Raw genomic sequence first — 15,577 nt, 5'->3', positions numbered from 1 at the left:
TTATGGGAGCCCTTCAGCAGGGACCTTATCCCTTTTGTCTCCTTGAACGAATCGACCAATTATTGTTCCCTATGCTCAGACTGGAGGTTGTGATTAAGAAGGACCGAAACTGAAACACCAACCCGTCTCCCCCTCTTTCACTAGTTTAGGCTCAGCCGGGTGGGGAGAGAGGGACACATCCGGGGCCAGAGATTTCAGGGAAAGGAGGTAGGATGACGTAAGATCACGTGACCGCCGGCGGCGTTGTCAACAATCCACCTCCGAGGGGGAGGGGACGAAGTATCTAGAACCACGTGTCCCTATGACGCCATTAGGACGGATCACGTGAGAGCGTCGCCTGGATTTAACTTTCGGCCAAGTCTTTCAGCCCGGTAGTTAAATTTACGGGCTGAGGGCTGGTATGCACTTTTATGTTTTTTCTCCATTTTGTTCTACGAACAGCTATTGATGAGATTGTGTCGGAAGCAGTAGTTTGTTTTGCTTCTTAAATCTCTAAAGCCCCAAATAATTTGGATTTAAAACTCCCCTCTGGTTGGCTCAATGGCTTATCAAATCTGGCACCTGAGGAAAAGTGAAGGGATGTCCGTTTTCCTCAGCTGAATGCTGAGGCCCATACAAAGCGAAATCCCCTGAAATGCTTCCTTAGGGCCACCAGATATTACAGTATGAACATTGCGGGGTTTCCAGGGTTGGCAATGCTGGGCAGAGATGAAAGAACGATGTGCAGATTGTTTAATGTTTGTTTACAATCCCCACAGAATTACGGAATTTTGTTTTTCCTTTATGAGTCTGCTCTTATTTGAGGCTTTGTGTCAGAGTCCTTGGATTTGTCTACAGTGGGGTACCGTTGTATTTGTCAAGAAATGCGCGGGTTTGATCATAGTGTGTATAGAGTGTAGATGACTGGTTGTCAAACCTAAAAGTTTGACTCACATGTGGGGGAGAGGTCATGCAGACGTGAATAGGGGTTGTGTATCTAGCCTGAGTAACTTATTTCAGATTTTCAACACTAGCAAGTTAATGGCCTGAAATGTCCCCCACCGGGGCTCGGAGATATTGGCCATTGGAGTTCTGACATTATTTCTAGTCATTGAGTTCCCTTCCTCTATCACCTCCAATTCTGTTCTTAAAGACGTTTTCGGGCTGAATCCTGAGCTCTTTAAGTCCATTTGGGTGATTCCTCAACCCAAGTTGTTACAGGAAGACAGAATGAGGAATATGGCGTTGGGCATACTTTCATTGAACTAGAAAAGGTTAATTTCCCCTACTTTTCTGGTACCTCTCTTTCTTCAATCTCTGAATTCTTTCTCTTGCTTTTATTAACTGCCTTGGTGATCAAGTTAGCCAGATCTAATACTTGATAGATACCCACTGACAAATGTAATTCTGTAAGTCAAAAAGTGATTTTCTTATTTTCATTTTTTTGCCTTCCTGCCATAGCAATTCTTAGCCTCCCTATAGCTAAGGATGGAGACATACTGTTAGGGTTACCTATAGTGAAATGCTAAATTAAAAAAAAAAATCTGTCATGTCATTTGTTTAGCAATTATAATTGTTTTGGAAATCTACAGGTCATGGTTTTCCAGAATGAAGTAATGCTTTCGATCAAACCAAGTAAGTTTCATTAAAGTCTGAGAGCTTTATTGTATAAGCAAGAATCATACGTTGTCCTGGTTACCAACCCTGTCATAACCTAGTTGTAGAAAGGATAGTTTTAAGACTATAATTTTATAGTATAGACTCAGTTGCTCTAGATTGTGAGCTCACTGAGAGCAGGGACTGATTCATGCTTTGATCCTTGACAACATAATAAGTCAACAACAAATATTTAATAAGTGTGCTTTACAAGTCTGAGTTCAGTATAAGATTTACTATGATATTCATAGAAAATATAACAGTTGAATAACTTTTCAAAAGGAAAGACAATTTTGAATATTTTTATGGTGATAAGCAAAAACCATGACCACCTTTCTTTCCCCTCCGTGTCTCAATATAAGCTGTCGCAACATAGAAACACTTAGGAATGTTTTAAAATACCAATTTCTTTATCCTAACTCATTTAAATCAGGATCTCTGGGGGTGGGGCCTTTTAACTAGCTCTCTAGGTGTGATTTTAATGTGCATGTTGGGGTAAGACCAACTGGACTAGAATTTATTGGATAATAATGACACTTTCTCTTATTCATAAGCAAAGTGAGATCTGGCCTCTTACGCTTTTCTTTTTTTTTTTTAACAGGAAAATGAAAGCCGTAACGAAAACAGCACTGCCTGGGCACTTCCAGTGATATTCCTTTTATTCATTGGAGGCTGTCACTCGATCCGAACCCCATGTCTAGTTCTTAGGCAATTAAGATTTCGGGAGGTGGGGTGCCTTATATGTCACTCTATTTTGTGGTGGAGCCCTTTGAATTATTTGTTTTTCCAAAGAGGGCCTTTTACGAGTTTTGACGTGTAGAAAGGGAATTTTTATAAAAGAGGATTACTATGAGTTCAAGAAAAAAATTTTAAGCATATAAGAGGTGTTCAAGAAATGTTCTTATGAATCGTCTTATCCCTGTTTTAAGGATGAATGTCGACAGCTGAGGTCAAACACAGATTATGTAACATTAAGATAACTAGGTAACTTAGAAAACTATAATTTTACAAGACTTCCTTGGAAGTCTCGTTTTACAAGAAGTCTCAACCTGTGACACCAAGCATCCTTTTAGGATCCAGCACAAGCAGCAAGTGTTCTCGGGCTTACGGGCGTCTAAGATGCAGGTCAGATAAACTTCCACCCCGGTTCCCCTTCCCTAGAGGATTTGCAGTCTCTCGAGCTTTTGCCAAAATATGATCCTCCCCTGTCGCGGCTCAGAACCAACCTTATGTAGTGGCCCCAGTTTGATCGACAGCTGCTCGTATTACCGACCTCCACCCGCAGGGAAGTTTCCAGTTAGCCCCCACAGGAACTCGTGTCCGCGCGTTCCCATTTTCCCTTCCAGGTCGGGCCTGGCCGGTTTTCCGGTCTTGCGCAGTAGACCCCAAGCTAGTGACCTGCTGCACCGTTGCTATGGTAGTAGGCAATGGGGAGCTAGCAAGCTAGGTAGGGTGGAAGTCGCTGCGACTGCACTGAGCCAGGCTGGCAGGATCACAGAATGGGCTGAGGCAGCGGTGGCTGCCCAGACGAGGTCGACGGTGGGGAGAGGGGCGCGGCACTGGTCTGGGACCCTAAGACTCCTGGTTTGAGGAGCGGGCGGGACCGAGGTTTTCTTGGGTCCCGGGGCCTGATCTGTTGGTGACTGCAGCTTTGCGGAAAACTTAGATTTGATGGGGCTTGACGAGACGTGTGGGGACCCTACCCATGATGAATAGGTGACATGTAGTGAGAGCATCTTAAATCTTGGTGGGAATGATGGAGACAGTAGGAAGTTCCCCTAAGTTCTGGTGGTGGCCGAAGCCACATAAGGACACCTTGCTGCCGAACTGGCAGAATTCCCAGAGACAAACAGGACTCGTGGAAAAGATTCCTAGTTTACCCTTTTCTGTAATTTAAAGTATTAGTTTATTGTGATATTGCATTATCCACCTTGAATAAATAAAGGTATGAATGTTTAATCTTCTCCCCCCATCCTTTCTTTCCATAAAGAAAAAACCGGGCTTCAAAATGGAGATGTATGAAACCCTTGAAAAAGTGGGAGAGGGAAGTTATGGAACAGTCATGAAGTGTAAACATAAGGATACTGGGCAGATAGTGGCCATTAAGATATTTTATGAAAAACCAGAAAAGTCTGTCAACAAAATTGCAATGAGGGAAATAAAGTTTCTAAAGGTTTGCTTCTTTTACCTTAATTGCTCTCTGTAAGTCAAAAAAGAGATTGTTATGAAATAAAAACTTATATAACAAATATTTCAGTTAACATAGGTATTTGGAATAGAAAAACAAGGGTGATAGCTTACCTTATTGTGTACAGTGATACTAGATAAAAGTGCTTGTGTATGATTTAACAAAGACTGCCAAATGTGAAAGAATTATTCGATTATTTAGTTTTATAACACTTAATAAAAATTTCTGTGTTTGTGCCAGATGTTTTGACTATAATGAGGTAAGAGACAGTACCTGCTCTTCAGAACTTTTATTATTTAATCAGAAAGACAAGAGGGCATATAAAAATAACAGTGAATTTTAAGTGATTCACAATAAAAGCCAGTGATTAACACAAAGTCCTACTAGATAGGGAAGATTTCTTGGAGAAGATGGAACTTGAATTGGGCTTTAAAGGGTATGTAGGATTTAGGAAAGAGGAAGAGACTACTGTTTCCCAGGTTAGGGGAACAGCTTAAGCTCAGAGAGCCTAAAGCAAGACAAAGGACAAAGAGCAGAGCAGAGTGAACAAAGAGCATTTGCCTGTAGAGTTTCTTATACAGAAGTGGAAAGCAGTGAGATTAGAGAAGTAAATTGGAGGTAAGTTTTAAAGTCTTTTAGGCTGAGAAATCAAAACTTGATTTTTCTGAGAGATTTTGAATTCAGAGTAAAGAAATGGTTAATATTAATCTAGCATTATTTTTTAGAATAGATTGGAGGACTGAGAAATTAAAAATAGGGAGATGTGTTGTGGCCTTAATTCAAGAATCCTGTTAAATGTGAGGGACCATGCTAGAATGCAACAATTGAATGGAAAGTAGTAATATATTACTAAAGAAGACATGAAAGTGTAGAAGGCAACAAAGAGGAGGAATCAAAGGTATCTTTGAGGTTCCGTGATTGCTACTATTGATGGAAATATCAGAGACTCAAAAGAGACATGGTTTGGGAACTAGTTCAGTTTTAGAAATGTTGAATTCAAGGTGACAGGAAATCAGTAAAGATGACCAGTAGGCTTTTAGACATGGGGAACAATATGAGGAGAGATCAGGGAACAAGGTAGAATTTCACGTAGGTATGATAGGTCCACCCAAGGGAAAGACTTAAAGAAGTGTAAAGAAAGGAGCATTAACATTCCTAGGGGATTGGGTACAAAACTAGTGATTAAAAAAAAAAATATATATATATATATACATACACATATGTATTTTGTTTATTGGGATTTAGATGCTTTAAGGTTCATAGTCTAGATATTTTATATGTGATGAAAAAAACAGCTTCTCGTTCATTTTTATCTGATACAAAAGTAATATTCTCTTCTTGCTTTGTAAGTCTGTATTAGATATGATGGATCAATTTGCTTTCTAAATAGAAGAAATATATTAGGCATCTGTGGATTGTTGGAACTGCTCTATATCTAGACAATGAAAAGGGAAGTTAAAGTCAGTAGAGGTGTTATGATTTTGTCAGAGATACATGTCCTCATCCAGATGACCTAAAACATAATAATACTGGAAGGCAACTTTGTGCACCATAAGTGAAATCTGATTAGGGGACCTTTTCCCAGGCAATATCTTTTGCTCTTTTTTTTTTAGCTTTGTTGCATTTAAGCAGATTTTTTTTCCTTCTTGATTGTTTTGTAAAAATAACTGATATGTGGCAAGAACACAGAGATGAATTTGACAATTTACTATTGTAACTATTCAAGCTATTTTGAGATACCCTAACTTTTTTTCCCATTGGTTTATTTCTTGTAGAATTTTTAGTTTAATCAAATCTAATTCCACAAGAGACATTTCTTGGATTAGTTAACATTCTTAGTCTAAAAACAACTGCCATAATGACTTAATTAGAACTAAATTTTTATCTGCTAGAATTTCATTAAATAAGTTAGAGTAATTAGTGGGAATATCTGTAGAAAAGTTTTCCATTTACAAAAGAAAACAAAAATAACCTGAAAAAGGACAGTGGAGTATTTCTGGGGGTTTCAAGGTTTATCTGAGGAAGTCACTGATCCCTTATCCCTAGATGCTGCTGCTGCTGCTGCTAAGTCGCTTCAGTCATGTCTGACTCTGTGCGACCCCATAGACAGCAGCCCACCAGGCTCCTCTGTCCACGGGATTCTCTAGGCAAGAATAGTGGAATGGGTTGCCATTTCCTTCTCCAGTACCCCTGGATGGATGTTCCTTAATGCTTATTAACTTGCACTCACCCTTCTCTGCTTTAGCCTTTAAAATTACAACTGGACAAGAAAACATTAATTTTCCATAGTTGAAGGATTATATTGTAGTATCCAAAGGCAGTCTTTTTTTTTTCACTACTGCCAGCATGTTGCTATAGCACTCTGGTACCCCACCAACCAGGGAAATTGGAGCAAAAATAGGAAAGGAATCTGGCATTATATTTTGGCATGTTTTTCTGTTAGTCATGTTTTGAGGACTTTAGTTTGTATATTAATACAGATAACTAGAAAAATTGATATTGTGCCATTGGAATAAAGGCAAACGTTTTTCATACAAGTTAACTTTTTGATGAATCCAACATCGAAAATATACCCCTTAATTTTTAACCAAATGAATAAATATTTTTGGTAAATGAAATTACAATCAATTTGAAAATTGATTGTAATTAAGTCAGTGTGTTAAAAAATAGAATAAGCAGCATAAAATGTTAAACCTCTTTTAGTTTTCTAAGCTGATATATTCCATTATTGACATTTTGAAATTATCTTCAGTGAGTGCTTACCAATGTAAAAACATGTTTCATTGCTTAATAGAATCTTACAATGAGCTAAAATGTACCCACAGATAATTGTATATTTATATAAATTTCCTATGGATATAAATTGGTATTTCACATATCTGAAAAGTTTCTAGATATTTTTATATCTTTTTGTTACAGTGTGATGAATTTATAACCTCCACCTGGAACTTACATTTTACTCTTTAGCATTCAGGACCAAACAGCAATTAATTTCTATAAATTCGGATTACATGCTCAGTGGCACTGGAATTCATGCTCATTTGAAATCATAAGGACCTTTTAATCACAGCCAATTTAAAGGATAGGACAATATCTCTTAGCAGAATACAAAGTTACATTTCAGCATGTTAACTCTGAATTATTTTAGTAAGCAACCAAATGTCAACTTAAAGCAATATATCTCCCTTTGTTCTATATATATTAACTATGAAAGAAATAAACATTTAAAAAAATAGGAATGTAAGTAAATCAACAAATTTTTATTGAAATGCATGGAGGAAAAGAAACAGAATTTTCCTCTTTTTAAAATTATATGAGTCTTATATGTACAAATTATGGTGCATGAGATACTTATTAAAAATCCATTTCTTTTGTTGATAGCAATTTCGTCATGAAAACCTGGTCAATCTGATTGAAGTTTTTAGACAGAAAAAGAAAATTCATTTGGTGTTTGAATTTATTGACCACACAGTTTTAGATGAGTTACAACATTATTGTCACGGATTAGAGAGTAAACGACTTAGAAAATACCTCTTCCAGATTCTTCGAGCAATTGAATATCTTCACAATAATAATGTAAGTGCTTCAAAGTAACCCAAACTATAGGAAAACCATGAATTGTAAGTGCCTTTTAAACATTGTTCTGTTTTTATGAAAGTTGTTAAAATTATTTTTCTGTACAATATCAACATTGTGAAAATGGAAAGAAGGTTGGGGGAATTACTACCTTATAATTCAGTCACAGAACCAAAAAACATATTGAACACACAATAATTGTAAGTATAAAGCAGACCAACTCTGAGATGCTAAGGAGGTATAGAAAAATCAGCAGTCAACTCTGGTGTCTTTTATTAGTGAAAATATATTAAGACATCGAAAGTCAAGCCAGCCCAGATGATGGGAGGTCTGGAAGTAGGAATTGGAAACTAAGCCAGGGAATGGCAAGAGAATGTGGATGCCTTTAGGGAAAAAAAGGAGAGAAAGTGGCTGAGGAGTAAAGAGCCTTGTCTTTTAAATCAAGAAAGGAAAGAAGATCAACTGTTTTGATTTTTAGTGTTGCCTTTTAACATTGTTTAGTTACTGTTTATTTCAGCAGGTTTTTATGGACATACTTTGTTCCCAACATGAACTCTACTTTCTGTAAAGTTAGACATAGTAAGTGATATTAGGCATAACATCTATATAGCCTAAGCTTTTTCAGATACCTTAATTTCTAATAGTCTGTCTCAGTGCATCCCCTGTTGCAACTTTGTTGTAATGGCATCTAGGACTCAGATTGTAATTTCCTTGCCCAAATGGATTCCTTTCCCAAAGGGGAGGCAGTATAATGTAATATTTAACAGCACACAGTCTTTGGAATCAGACTATGCTAGGTTTTTACCTAGTGGCTTATCTGTAGATAACCACACAACTTGTGTAGCTCACAGTTACATAATGAAAGGTCCCATTACTCTGTGGCCCCAGGAAAATTATCTAACCTTTCTGAGCCTCAGTTTCCTCATCTGTAAAATAACGCTACAGTACCTCACAGATTTTTTTGTAAAGATCAAATTAGGTAATAGCTATGTAGTGTTTAGCACTGTGTCAGGTATATTTTAAGTGCTCAATAAACAGCGCTGATAGGGAGTCAGATATAGTTATCTCTATCCTTATAGTGTCTTGCCTGTAGTAGACTCAAAACATTTCTTGAATAATGGGAGACACCAGTAAAATTAAAGTAAGAATTTTGAACTTAGGTGTTTAAATTCAGGCACATAGGGAAACAACCCAAGGGCTTAACAGACAATTAAGATGTCATTGATACACATATGAATATTACTAAGCCACGGAAAAGAGTGAAACATCACCATTTGCAGCAGCATGGATGGACCTAGTGAATATCAGACTAAGTTAAATCAGACAGAGAAAGATAAATATATCACTTAAATGTGGAATCTAAAAAATAATAGTAATGAATCTATATACAAAACAGAAGCAGATTCACAGACATAGGAAACAGACTTACAGTTACCAAAGGGGAAATGGGAGGGCTAAACTGGGAGTATAGGATTAACAGATACAAACTACTACATGTTGGATACATAAGCAGCAAGGATTTACTTTATAGCACAGGGAAGTATAGTTAATATCTTATAATACCTATAATGGAAAATAATCTGAAAAATAATGTGTATATAACTGAATCACTTTGCTGTACATCTGAAATTGACACAATATTTTGATTCACCTATAGTTCACTAAAACAAAAATGGCTTAATAGAATCAAAATGGAGTAAAAATGTAAATGATCTTGAAACTAATAAAATGAATCAAAAAATTTCAAGCACATAGAGCTAATAGAACAGAATTATTATCATTGTAATAGGAGTTCTATGCATTGTGGGAGATTTCACTACAAAATAAAGGAGAATCAAACTCACTGTTTGAATCCAAAATGTGATAATTCATATCATATACAAAAAATAACTCTAAATGGATTAATGACCTAAATGTAAGCACCAGAACTATAAAACTCAGAAGAAAACATAGGTGGTAATCTTTGTGGCCATGTGTTAGGCAATAGTTCTTTAGATATGACCTCAAAAGCAAAAGTAATCAAAATAGACAAATTGGACTCCATCAAAATTAAAAACTTTCGTGCATTGAAGGACACCATCAAGAAAGTAAAAAGACAGTTCACAGATGGGAGAAAATATTTGAAAATCAAATATGATAAGCAACTAGTTTCTAGATTATATAAAACACAATTCAACATAAAAAGACAACCCAGTTTAAAAATAGGCAAAGGACTTAGTAGACATTTCTCCAAAGAAGATAAACAAATGGCTAATAGCACATGAAATGATGCTCAATATCTCAAGTCATTATGGTAATGCATATCAAAAATCGCAGTGAGGTACCATTTCACACTCACTAGGCTGGCTGTAATTTAAAAAACAGACAAGAGCGAATGTTGGCAAGGAATTTGAGAAACTGGAACCTTTATACACTGCTGGTGGTAATGTAAAATGGTGCAGCTGCTATGGAAAACAGCTTGGCAGTTCCTCAAAAAGTTAAACAGAATTAGCATATGACCCAGCAATTTTACTCCTAGCTATCTATCCAAGAGAATTGATAGCATATGTTCACATAAAAACCTGCCCAGGAATGTCATATAAGCATTATTCAAAATAGCTGAAAAGTAGAAACAAATATATATTAGCTGATGAATGGATAAACAAAATGAAGTATACCCAATAATGGGATTTATTCAGCCTCAAAAAGGAATAGATTGCTGATGCATCCTACAGAATGAGTGAAACTTGAAAACATGTTGAAAAAAATCAAATGCAAAAAACACGTAAGTATAAATTCCACTTAAATGAAAAATTCAGAAAAGGCATTTTTGTCTCCAGATACGATGGAGTCCAATTTGTCTGGGCTTCCCAGATGGCACTAGTGGTAAAGAATTCGTCTGCCAATGCAGAAGACACAAGAGACCTGGGCTCAGTCCCTGGGTTGTCGGAAAGGTCTCCTGGAGAAGGAAATGGCAACCCACTCCAGTATGCTTGCCTGGGAAATCCCATGGACAGAGGAGCCCGGTGGGCTACAGTCCACAGAGTTGCAGAGTTGCACATGACTGAACATCTTTCTTTGATTGCTTTTGCTTTTGATGTCATATCTAAAGCAAAATAAGTTTATATTTGTTTATTTTTGAAGAAATGTCTATTCAAGTTCTCTGCCCATTTTTAAATTGGGTTATTTGTCTTTCTATTGTCAAGTTGTATTTTCTATATTTTGGATAGTAGATCCTTATCAGATACATGGTTTGCTATTATTTTCTCTTTGGGGTTGCCTTTCTGCTTTCTTAATACTGTTTTTTTCCCACTCTGCTTAGTTTTTTTAAATCATTTCTTTCTCTTTATTGATATCCTTTATTTGGTGAGACATTCTGTTGATACTTTTCTTTAGTTCTTTAGATATGGTTTCCTTTTATCTTGAACATATTTAAGCAATGCAAGAGAAGACTCTACACATGGACATCACCAGATGGCCAACACCGAAATCAGATTGAATATATTCTTTGCAGCCAAAGATGGAGAAGCTGTATACAGTCAGCAAAAACAAGACCTGGGGCTGACTGTGGCTCAGATCATGAGATCTTTAGTGCCAGATTAAGACTTATATTGAAGAAAGTCGGGAAAACCACTAAACCATTCAGGTATGACCTAAATCAAAACCCTTATGATTATACAGTGGAAGTGAGAAATAGATTTAAGGGACTAAATCTGATAGAGTATCTGATGAACTATGGACATGAACAGAGGTTCATGACATTGTACAGGAGACAGGGATCAAGACCATGTCCAAGAAAAATAAATGCAAAAAAGTAAAATGGCTGTCTGAGGAGGCCTTACAAATAGCTGTGAAAAGGAGAGAAGTGAAAAGCAAAGGAGAAAAGGAAAGATATACGCATTTGAATGCAGAGTTCCAAACAATAGCAAGGAGAGATAAGAAAGCCTTCCTTAGCGATCAGTGCAAAGAAATAGAGGAAAACAATAAAATGGGAAAGACTAGAGATCTCTTCAAGAAAATTAGAGATATCAAGGGAGCATTTCATGCAAAGATGGGCTCAATAAAGGACAGAAATGGTATGGACCTAACAGAAGCAGAAGATATTAAGAAGAGGTGCCAAGAATATACAGAAGAACTGTACAAAAAAGATCTTCATGACCCAGATAATCATGATGGTGTGATCACTGACCTAGAGCCAGACATCCTGGAATGTGAAGTCAAGTAGGCCTTAGGAAGCATTACTACGAATAAAGCTAGTGGAGGTGATGGAATCCCAGTTGAGCTATTCCAAATCCTAAAAGATGATGCTGTGAAAGTGCTGCACTCAATATGTCAACAAATTTGGAAAACTCAGCAGTGGCCAAAGGACTGGAAAAGGTCAGTTGTCATTCCAATCCCAAAGAAAGGCAATGCCAAAGAATGCTCAAACCACCACACAATTGTACTCATCTCACACACTAGTAAAGTAATGCTCAAAATTCTCCAAGCCAGGCTTCAGCAACATGAACCATGAACTTCCAGATGTTCAAGCTGGTTTTAGAAAAGGCAGAGGAACCAGAGAACAAATTGCCAGCATCCATTGGATCGTTGAAAAAGCAAGAGAGTTCCAGAAAAACATCTATTTCTGCTTTATTGACTACGCCAAAGCCTTTGACTGTGTGGATCACAATAAACTGTGGAAAATTCTGAAGGAAATGGGAATACCAGACCACCTAACCTGCCTCTTGAGAAACCTGTATGCAGGTCAGAAAGCAACAGTTAGAACTGGACATGGAACAACAGACTAGTTCCAAATAGGAAAAGGAGTACGTCAAGGCTGTATATTGTTACCCTGCTTATTTATCTTATATGCAGAGTATATCATGAGAAATGCTGGACTGGAAGAAGCACAGGCTGGAATCAAGATTGCCGGGAGAAATATCAATAACCTCAGATATGCTGATGAAACCACCCTTATGGCAGAAAGTGAAGAAGAACTAAAGAGCTTCTTGATAAAAGTGAAAGAGGAGAGTGAAAAAGTTGGCTTAAAGCTCAACATTCAGAAAACTAAGATCATGGCATCCAGTCCCATCACTTCATGGCAAGTAGATGGGGAAACAGTGGACAGAGTGGCTGACTTTATTTTTGGGGGCTCCAAAATCACTGCAGATGGTGATTGCAGCCATGAAATTAAAAGATGCTTACTCCTTGGAAGGAAAGTTACAACCAACCTAGACAGCATATTAAAAAGCAGAGACATTATTTTGCCAACAAAGGTCCGTCTAGTCAAGGCTGTGATTTTTCCAGTGGTCATGTATGGATGTGAGAGTTGGACTATAAAGAAAGCTGAGCACAGAAGAATTGATGCTTTTGAACTGTGGTGTTGGAGAAGACTCTTGAGAGTCCCTTGGACTGCAAGGAGATCCAACCAGTCCATCCTAAAGGAGATCAGTCCTGGGTGTTCATTGGTAGGGCTGATGTTGAAGCTGAAACTCCAATGCTTTGGCCACCTGATGCGAAGAGCTGACTCATTGGAAAAGATCCTGATGGTGGAAAAGATTGAGGGCAGGAGAAGGGGACGACAGAGGATGAGATGGTTGAATGGCATCACCGACTCGATGGACATAAGTTTGGGTAAACTCCGGGAGTTGGTGACGGACAGGGAGGCCTGGCATGCTGCAGTTCATGGGGTCACAAAGAGTCGAACATGACTGAGCGACTGAACTGAAATGAACTGAATAGTCTTTTTCTTGCAGGTTATATCTGGGCTTCTTCAGGCAAAGCTTCTTATTGACTGCTTTTTCCCCTTATGCATGGCCATATATCTTTCTTTGCACACCTTTTTTGGGGAATTTTCTTGGAAATTTTGTAATTTTTTGTTGAGAACTGGACATGTAAAATAATACATTGTGGCAATCTGGAGATCAGAATTTCCTATGTCTCAAGGTTTTCAGTTGTAACTGTTTGTTAGTTATTTTCCTGAACTAATTTGTGAAGTCTGTATTGTTTGTCATGTATGACCACTGAAATCTCTGCTCAGTTAGCTTACTGGTCAGCTAATGTTTGAACAGAGATTTCCTTAAATTCTTGAAACTAATAAATCTCTCAGCCATATTTACTGGGTATTTACTGAAGGCTCCTTCTCTCTCTGTGTTGGGGCATTTCTTCAGTGTTTAGGCAGAAAGTTTACAACTTAGCCCTTCTTGCTTGTGTAGAACCTAAATTCCACCAGACTTGAGAGCTTAGGGACAATCTCAGGTCTTTCCTAGTGTGTGCACAGCTGGACATGTACCCTTCATGATTCTCAGTAATATGTTGGAACTTTGCAGATCTTTTATGGACATCTCACTCCCAGCCTCTCTTTTTAATTAAGTATTTTGGTCAGCTTGTTGTTTGTCCTGTTATAGCTCCCTCAGGTGGCTATAATGTTATTTGCTGCTGCTGCTAAGTTGCTTCAGTCATGTCCGTCTCTGTGCGACCCCATAGACGGCAGCCTACCAGGCTCCTCTGTCCCTGGGATTCTCCAGGCAAGAACACTGGAGTGGGTTGCCATTGCCTTCTCCAGTAATGTTATTTAGTAGCTGCTAATTGTTTCTGACAAAGGCCCTTTGCCCTGGGCGAGCTCTGAGTTAGGTCAGTGAAGACAAAACTTCTGGTGGAGTTTTCCAGTAATCTGACAGACATGTTAGATAATGACTGTTACCTGGGAACGGGGCTTTGGAGGAGATCCAACGCTATAGCTAGGAGATACAGCTTCCTCTGGTGGCTACTAGGCTGCTAGTTTTCAGCATGATTTGAGGGGTGTTGGTCTACCATGCTACCAGGAACTGGGGAGTGGGGAATAGAAATAGGATAACTCAAGAATACCAGTGGATCATATGGTGAGGTTATGTTTTCACTTTTTGAAGAAACTGGCCAAAGTGGCTATACCATTTTATATCTCCACCAACAATGTATCAGTTTTTCTGTGTCCTCCCAGTATTGTTATTGTCTTTTGATTATCACTATTCCAGTGGATGTGAAGTCGTATCTCTCTCTCTTTTTTTTTTTTTTGAGCAGTAAAACTGTCTTTATTCACCAATGACATGATCATTTCTGTAGAAAATTTTATGGAATCTACAGTAAAGTTAAAAGAACTAAGCTGTAAGTTTGGGATTTCCTGGTGGTCCAGTGGTTAAGATTCCATGCTTCCAATGCAGGGGGCACGGGTTCCATTCCTGGTCTGGAAACAAAATCCCACATACCACAACTAGCCAAATAAATAAATAAAAATATTTTTTAAAAAAAGAACTAAGCTGTAAGTTTATTAAGATTGTAGGATAGAAGATCAATATACCAAAATTATTTGTATTTCTGTGTATTAGCAAACTCAGAAACTGAATTAAAAATACCATTGTAATAACATCAAAAAAGAAAATACTTAGAGAAAATAAGACCTATACACTGAAAACTATTAAACATTGATGAGAAAAATTAGAGAAAATCTAAACACATAGAAATACTGTTTATAGAGGTCTCAGTGTGATTGTGAAAGACCAAAGAGGATGTTGTTAAAACAGAATTTTAGAAGTTGGAATTCAGAGAGTGCTTGATTCTCAAAGATAACAAAATTCTGCATGTAGTCAGGGTGTTAACTGTTAAATAGAGTGAACATATTAGGGTGTCAACTGAGTGTATCTTTATGCATGTTTAGAGTACTGAGGAGGAGAGAGCAATGGCACCCCACTCCAGTACTCTTGCCTGGAGAATCCCATGGATGGAGGAGCCTGGAAGGCTGTGGTCCGTGGGGTTGCTGAGGGTCGGACATGACTGAGCAACTTCAGTTTCACTTTTCACTTTCATGCATTGGAGAAGGAAATGGCAACCCACTCCAGTGTTCTTGCCTGGAGAATCCCAAAGATGGGGCATCTGGTGGGCTGCCGTCCATGGGGTTGCAGAGAGTTGGACACGACTGAAGTGACTCAGCAGCAGCAGAGTACTGAGGAGGAGGGTCACGGCTGTGTAGTAGGCAGAATATGTAAAGTGATATTTTAAAGTGCTTTTCCATGTCTACTTTTGCTCATGTTATATTCTCAGATCTTGGTATAGTACCTGGCGTGTAGTAGTCACTCAGTAAAAGTTGTGAAAGTAAAGAGGGACTAACAAAGTTTTACAGATGGTGCCTTTAAGCTGATTCATTACCCCAAGATAATTATTTGGCCAATTAGGAGGAAGACTTGA

General features: G+C 37.9%; 1 protein-coding gene across 2 annotated transcripts in view; it reads left to right on the top strand.

The window, feature by feature from the left end:
* Nucleotides 1-45: 45 nt before the first annotated feature.
* The window catches only part of CDKL3 (cyclin dependent kinase like 3), a 34,898-nt gene continuing 19,366 nt past the window's right edge, over nucleotides 46-15,577 (top strand). For both annotated transcript variants that reach the window (XM_070374346.1, XM_070374347.1), the window contains exons 1-2: nucleotides 46-3,808; nucleotides 7,205-7,399. In XM_070374346.1, coding sequence (XP_070230447.1) covers nucleotides 3,587-3,808; nucleotides 7,205-7,399 — 417 coding nt within the window. In that variant the 5' untranslated portion in view covers nucleotides 46-3,586. The remainder of the gene's footprint in view (nucleotides 3,809-7,204; nucleotides 7,400-15,577) is intronic.

The sequence above is a fragment of the Bos mutus genome, chromosome 7 (genome assembly GCF_027580195.1).
Source record: "Bos mutus isolate GX-2022 chromosome 7, NWIPB_WYAK_1.1, whole genome shotgun sequence".
NCBI lineage: Eukaryota > Metazoa > Chordata > Mammalia > Artiodactyla > Bovidae > Bos > Bos mutus.
This window is presented reverse-complemented; position numbering and strand designations above follow the sequence as displayed.